This window comes from Bison bison, unplaced genomic scaffold, assembly GCF_000754665.1.
Source record: "Bison bison bison isolate TAMUID 2011002044 unplaced genomic scaffold, Bison_UMD1.0 scf7180017845412, whole genome shotgun sequence".
NCBI lineage: Eukaryota > Metazoa > Chordata > Mammalia > Artiodactyla > Bovidae > Bison > Bison bison.
Genome location: NW_011475985.1, coordinates 12,182 through 23,667, shown reverse-complemented (window position 1 = coordinate 23,667; position 11,486 = coordinate 12,182). Strand labels below are relative to the sequence as shown.

The 11,486-nt window shown below is 37.5% G+C and overlaps 1 protein-coding gene and 1 pseudogene across 1 annotated transcript; both read left to right on the top strand.

Annotated features, from left to right (window-relative positions):
- The first annotated feature begins 396 nt into the window (after positions 1-396).
- Positions 397-1,341, top strand: LOC104984590 (olfactory receptor 52D1-like). Its single transcript, XM_010834409.1, has one exon. It carries the CDS (start codon positions 397-399, stop codon positions 1,339-1,341), a length of 945 nt encoding a protein of 314 aa, XP_010832711.1.
- A 439-nt stretch (positions 1,342-1,780) lies between these two features.
- On the top strand, positions 1,781-7,907 carry LOC104984582 (annotated as a pseudogene).
- Positions 7,908-11,486: the final 3,579 nt, after the last annotated feature.

Here is an 11,486-nt window from a genome sequence, read left to right as displayed (position 1 = left end):
AACTCCATAGACAGCAGCCCACCAGGCTCCTCTTTCCACAGTATTCTCTGGGCAAGAATACTGGAGTAGGTTGCCATTTCCTTCTCCAATCCCTATATAATAGTTCATAAAATTATTTATTCATATAACTTTTGCTGCATTAATCAAATGTGAATTTAATCATTGGTTTGCACCAGTTTCTCCCCTATTTAGACTGTTAACATCTAAGTTTAGAGATTGAGTCCTATTTATCCATTTTATCCTCGAAACATTATAAGTATTTTATATAACAAATAAATATAATGTATATAAAATATATATGTAAAAATAACACAAAGTCATCAGTAAATGATGGAGAAATGGATATGAAACAATCTAATCCATTCTGCACTTGAACACAACTGGCATTCTTTCATCATGTCACTGCCAAACAATACCAATATCCATCCCAGTACCTTTCTTCTCCTTGGCATTCCAGGGATGGAGGCCATTCATACTTGGATATCAATGCCCTTCTGCCTTATTTATTTAAGTGCTCTCCTTGGAAATTGCCCCATTCTATTTATTATCAGAACAGACTCCAACCTGCATGAGCCCTTGTACTTCTTCCTCTGTATGCTCTCTGTGGCCGACTTGATCCTTTCCATTACTGCTATGCCCAAAATCCTCAGCATTTTTTGGTTCCATGACAGGGAGATCTATTTTGAAGCCTGCCTTGTCCAAGTATTTCTCATTCACTCACTATGCAGCATGGCCTCAGGGTTTATCTTGGCCATGGCCTTTGACAGGTATGTGGCAATCTGCAATCCTCTGAGACATTCCATTATCCTGTCACACAGAGTCATCCAGAACTTGGGGCTGGCTATCATCTTCCGTGGAGTCGTGCTTTTCAGTCCTCAACCCTTTATGCTTCGGTGGCTTCCCTACTGCAGAACTAATGTCATCCCTCATACCTACTGTGAATTTATGGCTCTGATCAAGCTGGCTTGTGCAGAGACCAGGATCTGCAGAACATACAGCCTAACTGCTGCCTTCCTCACTGGAGGTTTAGATTTCCTATTAATCCTCTGTTCCTATGTTGTCATCCTTTACACTGTCTTCCATCTTCCATCCAAAGCTGCTCGGCTCAAGACCCTGGGCACTTGTGGATCCCATGTGTGTGTGATCCTGGTGGCCTATACTCCAGCCTTTTTCTCCTTCCTTACTCACAGATTTGGACACCACGTGGCTCCTCATATTCCCATCTTTGTGGCTAACATCTATATCCTTGTTCCACCCATGGTGAACCCAATGATCTATGGCATAAGAACCAAGAGGATCAGAGAACGATTCCTCCAGGTTTTGACTTCTCACAAATTCTAAAACAATCAACTCTTTCTGTAACAATTTTCTAATATTTATGAAGAAAAGAGATATTAACCCTCTTTCTAGAAGACTAAATCTCTACATCTGCTATTTGTAATATAAAGTATTAATTAGCACTGACTAGACTTATTCTTAAAAAAACTTGCTTTAGATGATAGCTGACTTAGATGATTTATTTTTAATATATTTGCTTGGTAATGAAATATCTCCACAATTATATGATCTTATTCACTATATTCACTCATACAAGATTACTCTGTTGTTCAGTCTTATTAGCTTTATTAGAAGTGTTGTTATTGATTTACTACCTCTGACTTTCATTAAGCTGCTATGCATTTGTAGGTTTCAGTTAATTGGGATGTCTACATCTCTGGAACAACAAGATTGAAATTATTTTAACTCCATAACCTTGGAAACTGAGATGGTTTTTAGCAAAATGTCTTCGGAGAAGGCTGATGCAAATTTTAAAAACTGTCATGATATGTCTTCCAGAGGCCTTCCTGTAATCTCTTTGTAACATATTCTTACATGTTTAACTTAATTTATTTAATTTTGTTGCTAGAATCCTTTGAAACTTTTTAAGTAATATACATTCCTACAAATACTCCTCCAGAATGCTTAATGAATTCTAAAATTGCCCCACCAATTTCCCTTTTTTTCTGTTTCTTAAATTTGTTTCAAATCGATTCAGTATATTCTTTGAAAATGTCTATAGCTCTCTCTCCCATTAATTGACTATCTTCCATACTCTAATCGTATTTGCTACCAAACTATACTGTAAAATAGAGAAATATTCTCTTCTTGCATTTCCTTATAAATAGTCTTTCTTGCTACTATTGACTCATATTTGTATAGAATATCATGTAGGATTATTAATTAATGGTATGTAAGTCATTATGGGTACACCAAGTCATTATGAGTATATATTACAATTATGTTTCCCTTAAGATCTAAACTCTTCCTGATTATGATCAAATAGTTTTGTCATTAGGTCACAGCAGTATATTTTACTAGTCTCTTCTCAGTCTCAGTACCTCTCTCAGTTATAGTTATTCAAAATAATGCCACTTTTTCCCTTTGATTTTTAATTAATTCTTTCTAAGCAAGTGGGTTATTAGGTATTGGGTACTACCTGACCCATTTCTATTGACTGTCCTATGATTTCACACTTTCTCCCTCAAAATGAAAGTGTAACTCTGTGCTACTATTTCTGATTATCTAAACTTATTTTATTGTTGTCCATTTCAAATTGTCTTATTTAAGATGGAAAAGACCAGCATATCTAAAATTATGAGAGGTAATAAAAGGTAGCATTTAAAACAACTGGCTCTCAAGCCATATTGCTCAGCTGACTCTAACAACCACTTACTAGCTGTGTTGATCCTCATCAACTTATACCACCTGTCTGCCTCAGTTTTCTGAATGGTAAAATGGAGAAAATTGATAATAGCTATTTCAGAATATAATTCTAACACTTAAAAAAAAAATTGCCATATGACCCAGCAATCCCACTGCTGGGCATACACACCGAGGAAATCAGAATTGAAAGAGACACGTGTACCCCAGTGTTCATCGCAGCACTGTTTATAATAGCCAGGACATGGAAGTAACCTAGATGTCCATCAGCAGATGAATGGATAAGAAAGCAGTGGCACATATACACAATGGAGTATTACTCAGCCATTAAAAAGAATACATTTAAATCAGTTCTAATGAGTCTGAGTGAACTCCAGGAGTTGGTGATGGACAGGGAGGCCTGGCGTGCTGTGATTCATGGGGTTGCAAAAGTCAGACACGACTGAGTGACTGATCTGATCTGAATGAGGTAGATGAAACTGGAGCCGATTATACAGAGTGAAGTAAGCCAGAAAGAAAAACACCAATACAGTATACTAACGCACATATATGGAATTTAGAAAGATGGTAATGACAACCCTGTATGCGAGACAGCAAAAGAGACACAAATGTATAGAACAGTCTTTTGGACTCTGTGGGAGAGGGAAGGGGAGGATGATTTGGGAGAAAGGCATTAAAACATGTATAATATCATATAGGAAATGAATTGCCAGTCCAGGGTCGATGCAGGATAGAGGAAGCTTGGAGCTCGCGCACTGGGATGACCCAGAGGGATGGTATGGGGAGGGAGGTTCAGGAAGGGGAACATGTGTACACCCGTGGCAGATGCATGTTGATGTATGGCAAAACCAATACAATATTGTAAAGTAAAAAAATAAATAAATAAAAATAAATTTAAAAATGCCTGTTGTAATTTGGTTCCATTGGGGTTAATTTATCAAGAGCTTAAAATTTAAAGCCTAGAATTAAGAAACATTTTCCAGCAAGAATGTTTAAACTGGAATCCAGTAAACTGGAAATAATTTTACCATTTGGGATCTATTTTCATTAATTTCTAAACCAATTGATGAGAATTTGGCAATGATTAAAAATAGATTCAAAGAAAAGGAAAAGAGTCCAATTAGAAAAGCTGGGCTGATGAGTTCTTAGAACCATCATCATAGTTATGCTTATATTGAGTCTACACAGGTCTACATAAGAAAATGAAGTTTTTGACTCATAGATCAGCTCTTATAGGTTGTTTTTATGTGTGTGAATTTTATTTAATATTGAAGAACTATCTTCACTTATTTCTAGATCAATGACAACACATATTCTGGAGTAGTCAGGAACCTAAGCTACCAGTCACACTGTAGTTCAGCCAGGTGCTTAATTGAAGAAGATTCATTCAGTGAATGTACACTAGAATTCTCCTATGGCCCAGACATGCGAGTAGTAACACACAAGATTAGTATGAAGCACACAGGTCCCTTGAATTATATAATTTGTATCTTGGAAGGAAGGGAAATTTGAGAAGGTGCTTAAAATAAGTGATTTAACACACAGTGAAAAAATAATTTCACATTATGGAAATATAATATAAAAAATATCAGTAGTGCTCTGAAAGAACAGAAGAGGGTTCTTTTCTAGAGGGTGTATTCATATTCCCTCTGAGAATAGGTTTAAAATATAATGAAAACATTGTTTGAAAAGGTGGGGAAAAAAAATCATGCAAAGGAAAAAGTAAAAAGACCTGAAGGTAGAGAATAAGGACAGTTAGAAGAACTGTGCTTGGGGAACAAAATGGACAAAGGAGAGTCATAACTTACGCATTTGGAGAAGGCTACAGAAACCAAAACCATTCATCATAATTCTTCAGACCACAGGATTGTGTGACCATCCTGGTGACCAATGATGACATGGGAAAACAACAATGAAATGAGAACATTGCTATCCATTAACTTAAGGTAAAGCTGAAAAGTCAGAGTACATCCTTGAGAGAAGGTGACTGACTTTCATTACCATACTTGGAGAACTGAGAATGCTTAGGAATAGTGAAGTTCCAGGTAAGATGAAATTCTCAAACCTAGTAAGTCTTCTATGCTACTTCAAGGCCATGTTTGGAAGAGAGTGGGACAGTGAGTCATAGAATGAAGACATCTGAGCTGACACATCTACAAATTTTGAAACTTCTGCTTAAAAAATAAAAGAAAATGACAATATCAATAATTGGGGGGGGCACAAATTAAAAGTTGGTTGATATAGGAGCAAGTCCCTATGATATAACATTTTTTGTAAGAACCTTGTAAATGGTACTATTATGTGGCTAGTTTGATTCTTGGACATTTTATTTTACTACCTGAAATAAAGATGCTAGAAATGCCATCATCTCACACAACACAGAAATGTATAAAAACACTCAGAGATCTGGGCATGATGAAATGGACAAATTATAAAATGCCAATAAACCAGTAGCCAATTATATGTTATAAAAGGCAGTAGAGAGGATTTATCAAGTGAATCCAGAAGTAATGCTCTGATGAGAGAGAGACTGCCACCACTGAGAATCTAGTGATGACTGGCCTCTATAGCCTGGAATAAAGAAGGCATGTACTATTATGGACTTCGTGCCTGCTCAGTTGTGTATGACTTTTTATGACTCCCATGGACTGTAGCCCGCCAGGCTCCTCATGTCCATGGAATTTTCCAGGCAAGAATACTGTAATGGGTTGCCATTTCCTTCTCCAGGGGAACCTTTCCTACCTATGTCACTTGTATCTCCGGCGTTGGCAAGCGGGTTCTTTACAAGTCGAGTCACTGGGGAAGCCCTTACGTACTATTATGCTGCTGCTAAGTCGCTTCAGTTGTGTCCGACTCTGTGCGACCTCATAGATGGCAGCCCACCAGGCTCCCCCATCCCTGGGATTCTCCAGGCAAGAACACTGGAGAGGGTTGCCCTTTCCTTCTCCAATGCATGAAAGTGAAAAGGGAAAGTGAAGTCACTCAGTCGTGTCCGACTCTTAGTGACCCCATGGACTTCAGCCTACCAGGCTCCTCCATCCATGGGATTTTCCAGGAAAAGTTCTAGAGATTGGGTTGTAAAATGTCCTGATTGTTATGTGATTGTTTAATCATAGACTATCATCTCACTTGAATGTCTTTTGTAGTCTTTGATTCCAGCTACACTATTTAATTCCACCTACACCTATTTTAATTCATTACATCATGATTATCCTTCCTAATAGAACTTTGGTTATGCCCCTTTACTTTGTCTTTGTTTGTGTTTATGTGCATGTGTGTGGAGATAGGTCAAACAATAGATAGATATGAATTATCTGTCTGTACCTATATATTCAGTTCCGATAGGATGAAGTCATATATTATTCACATTCTAGTCTAAGTGTCATCTACTCAAGAAGACTTTTCTTGACTTACTATACTTAACTTTATTCCTTGCTATCATTTCTATGTAACTTGTCCTTCCCTCCCCTCTGGTTTAATTTTTTGTCTTATAAGTTACTTGCATAAAGCTGAAGAGTAATTTACACATTTAAAGCTAAATAATGAAAAAAAAAGCCATATTTGCATTATCAATCATTTTTCACTGTAATAAAGCCCAGAAATATAAAAAAAATATAAAACTTCAGAGTATTTTATTTGTAAGATTAGTCACACAGAGTGGCAAAGGAAAGAGTGAAGTCATAGACTGACTTACTGATTCTAAAAGTTATGCCAAAGAATTCAGTATCATATGGAAAGACACAGAGACCATTCATTCTATTCCTCCCTTAAGCCTCCTTTAAATAATTTCCTGAAATTTCCATATGGCCTCTGCTTGGTCACTTTCACTTATGAAAAATTCAGTGACATGGGAGGAATACTGAATGAGAGCTCAATGGAGAAGCACAAAACTGCACAAAACTGAAATATTTGTTCAATTAAGTACAACTGTGACTACAGATGAAACCTTTTACTGGAAACAAGGGGACAAAGCAATACATAGGTCCTTGAGATAATATGAAATTATATAAGTATTATCTTTGTGTACTTCAGAAACCTCAATACTTTGGCATGTTCACAGTAATTTGGCACTCATTTTATTAATCTGAATCTCAGGCATTTAAATAAGCCTGAGTGAATTTGAACTGTTTTTTAACAATAGTCATTAAGGATCTTCCTGAAATATTAATAAATCTCTGTGTTTTCAACATCTGATTGTGGTCATCTTGGCATGGCAACTTTATCTTCAGAAGACCTGATAAAAATCAAAGAAAAAAACCATAATACCTCCTCTCAACACTTCTCATCCCTCTTCTGTCACCTTCTTGCTGATGGGCATCCCAGGACTGGAACACCTGCATGCCTGGATAGGGATTCCCTTCTACTCTATGTATGTAGTGGTAGTGGTGGGAATGTGACCATTCTAGCTGTGGTTAGGGCAGAGAGAAGCTTCCATAAGCCCATGTTTCTCTTTTTGTGCATGCTGTCAGTCACTGACCTAGTCCTCTCCACATCTACACTGCCTCACATGCTCTGTCTCTTCTGGCTTGGAGCCCATGACATTGCCGTTGATGCCTGCCTGACCCAAATGTTCTTCATTCATAGTTTTACTGCTTTGGAATCAGGCTTCTTTTTGTCCATGGCCATTGACCGTTATGTGGCCATTTGCCATCCACTGCGCCACACCACTATTCTCACCCACACTCGCATCACTATAATGGGTATTATTGTGGTGATTCAGGGAGTTGCCTTCTTTTCTCCACACCCCATTCTGCTCAAACAGCTGCCTTACTGCAGAACACGAATCATTGCCCACACCTACTGTGAGTTCATGGCCATTGTGAAGCCGGCGTGTGTGGACACAGGGGCCACTAAGTGTTATAGCCTCAGTATGGCTACATCATTGGCTCATGTGATGCGATTTTCATTGCTATATCCGGCGTCTTCATCCTCCACTCTGTATTCTGCCTACCATCCCGAGAAGCTAGCTTTAAGGCTTTAGGCACATGTGGGTCCCATGTCTGTGTTATACTTGTTTTCTACTCCACCACTGGTTTTTCCATTTTCACTCACCGTTTTGGGAAAAATATACCTGCACATATCCACATTTTTATTGCAAATATGTATCTTTTGGTATACCCCCTTTTCTCAACCCCATTGTGTATGGAGTAAGGACCAAGAGAATACGAGAACACGTTCTTAAGACACTAGTGGTCAAAGTTGTCTGATTGTAGTTGGATCAATAAAAGAAATGGTTCAAGAATAAATGAAAGTACAAGAGATGTAAGAATTGCTCCTACTCCCACAAACTGAAATACGTTTGCCACCTGAAATCTTTTATTTAATAAATGTCTATAAATTCTAAAATTTCTAATTCAACAGGTCATTTTAGCTTTTTCATTATTAAAATTGGAGAAGAGATTGATGTCTTCCTGTGTCTTTTGGAGGATAACTACAGAGACTTAACAATAAAGAAAGGGTAAAAAGATAAGTAAACTAGTTAGGCTGCCAGGGTTCAAGTCCAATATCATGTGCCTGGTTAATTTTACTGCTATTTAATTCTTCATCTCAGTTTCCTGATATTTAAAAATGAAAAATAATAGAATCTACTTCATATGATTGTGTGATGATCAAATGAGACATGTAAAGAAGGTCAGTGAAGTGGCACACAGAAAACACTCTGTATGTTATTTTTATCCTTCCCCAGTAATTATAATTTCTTATGTTCTCCACTTTTTGTTTGTTTAAAATGTTTTAGGGAATTCCCTTTATATCTTATTTAATATGTCTGCAAGTGTATTGTATTTTTTGTGTTTATATAATGAATATGTTTGATTCTATTCCCTGTTAGCCAAATTTTTGCTAAATATAGAAAATATCTCAAGAAAAAATATATATATTTAAATTTTCTGTGATGTATGTTGCTTAATATTATATCATATGTTGAAGACCTTACTAAAGTCCTGAAGAATAATATAATGTTATTGGAGTGCAATTGAATAGTTATGAGAATATAGCAGTTGTTTTTCATTTCTTCTTTTGATACAATCATTTAGTCATTCATTCATTCATTTGTAAAATGTGTTCAGTAAATGCCTTTTTAATTGGATTAGATTTAAATGGGCTATTTTTTCCAACACTGAGACTTATTCTTCCATCATTAATAAGTAATGCTCTTTTTTCTCTTTTTCTTGAAGAAATTTGCATGAAGAATCCATAATTAATAATACATAATTAAGTTATTTAGAATCTTTTGATACCAAATACATTTGGCAACATTGTAAACTACCTCACTCATCTGTGAATACAGGGTTTCTACAGTTTTCTCTGATTGCTCAGGGCATCCTTTCTCTTCTTGTTTTATCAAATGAATTAAGGAGATAGGATCAAATTAGGGTGTGATCAACTAAATTGTAATGACAACAGCTGTCTCTATTTTGTTTTATAGCACTTACATGTTCTCATATATGCTATTTTTTCTCAAATACCTTTTCTTTGAAATATCATTGTTATAACCTTCCCACTCCTGTTTATAGAACAGCTCATTGTACAACTTAAAGAAGCCTTATGTTTCTCTTTGTTAATGTTATTTTTATGTTAATACTAAGGAAAAGTACATAAAGATTGATCTATCAATATCAACACTCATGTTTTTAGAGTTATTATGGGATGTAACTAAAGGACAATTCACTGGTAGCTTGTGTGTTAAAATTTACAGAAAATAAAATTTATCATTTTAACTATTTTAAACTGTAGAGTTCAATGGCATTAGTACATTCTGTTGAGTAAAAAAAGATGTACAACTTGAGAGTTGTGAGTTAAGTTTTATTTGGGGCAAAATGAGGACTGCAGCCCTGGGAGGCAGCATCTCAGATAGCTCTGAGAGACTGCTCCAAAGAGGCAGTGGGGGAAGGTCAGTATATAAGGTTTTGGTGAAGGGGAGTGTTATACCATTAGGCACTTTTTTTTTTTACAGAAGTCTTTCTTCTAGTCACAAGGATTTGATGTCACCATGAAAGGATTTAGTGCTTTTTTAGACATGAGGAGATGCAAGGATTGAGATCATAAAGCCTGTTTCTAAAAACATCCAAGTATCTAAAGACCTGTCCCACCAGATTCCCTGGAGAACAGAGTGCCTCACTACCCCCTGAACTCAGGGGGTGTTGAAGGTCAACAGCTGCAGCAGCACAAGGTTCAATCTCTATAGAGGCAGGTGACAAATGCCCTTGTTGTTATTGTTGTTCAGTTTGTTGGCCAATGCTCTTGGCAAGTGCCAATTTGTAGTTGATAATTCATTTTGCTGTGCATTCAGCTTCAGAGCTTTTTACCTTTCCCCAGTTCAAACTGCACATACGGGAAAACACTAGCTCCCCATTCCCTCTTCCTCACATTCTCTGACTATTATCATTCTACTACTGTCTCTATGAATTTGGCTACTCTATGTACGTCATGCTAGGAACAAGTCAATATTTGTCCTTTTGTGACTGGCTATTTCACTCAGCATACTGCCTTCTAAAGGAATATGTGCCACCTAAAAGTTGAAAGTTACATTTTATTTGGCGGGGATGTTAGGACTTGAGCCCGTTAGACAGGATCTCAGGTGGCTCTGAGAGAGCTAACTCTGAGGAGGCAGGGGAGGAATCAGACTATATATAAGTTTGTATCATGGGGCAGGTAATCTTAATACTAAAAGACTATTGTTAATTAAGAGAAAACCCCTGGTAGCTCAGATGATAAAGACTTACTCTGCAATGCAGGAGCTGCTAAGTCACTTCAGTCGTGTCCGACTGTGTGCGACCCCATAGACGGCAGCCCACCAGGCTCCCCCATCCCTGGGATTCTCCAGGCAAGAACACTGGAGTGAGTTTCCATTTCCTTCTCCAATGCATGAAAGTGAAAGTGAAGTTGCTCAGTCGTGTCCGACTCTTAGCGACCCCATGGACTGCAGCCTACCAGGCTCCTCCGTCCACGAGATTTTCCAGGCAAGAGTACTGGAGTGGGGTGCCATTGCCTTCTCCAGCAATGCAGGAGACCTGGGTTTAATTCTTGGGTTGGGAAGATCCCCTGGAGGAGGAAATGGCAACCCACTTTAGTATGTTTGCCTGGGAATCCCTATAGTCCATAGGGTTGGAAAGAGTTGGACATGACTGAGCAAGTAACACACACAAGAGAAAACCAAATTTCTCATATGAAGAGATATAGTGATCATCTATGTATAGAAGGATGCAAGTGTATGGGCTTACTGAAATAATTTCTTTCATATGCATCTAGCTTATCTGGGGCCAATTCTGCTTTATTTATTGTTCACATACTAATAACTTGTTTACCAGAAGAGATGGCAAATGTGGTGGATGGCCACCGTTCACATCCCTCCAGATCCTCAGGGGAGAAAGTAGCTGATGACTTCCAAATAAGTGGCTTTATTTCACCTGGGCTCAGAAATTTGCATTTGGAAAAGACTTGTTACTGCAACAAGGAGGGATGTGAAAAGCAGGCATCTACCACATTTGCCCTTATCTTCTGGTAAACAAGTAATTAGTATGTGAACAATAAAGAAAGCAAGATTGACCCCCAGATAATTGGATGCATATGAAAGAAACTATTTCAGCAAGCCCATACACTTGCATCTTCCCATACAAAGAAGATCACTAAAACTCTTCACATGATAAATTTGGCTTTATCTTTTGTGTGTTAGTTGCTCAGTCATGCCCAACTCTTCCAACCTAATGGACTACAGGGATTTCACAGATGAAAATACTGGAGTGGGTTGCCATTTCCTCCTCCAGAGAAGCTCAGATCATGAACTT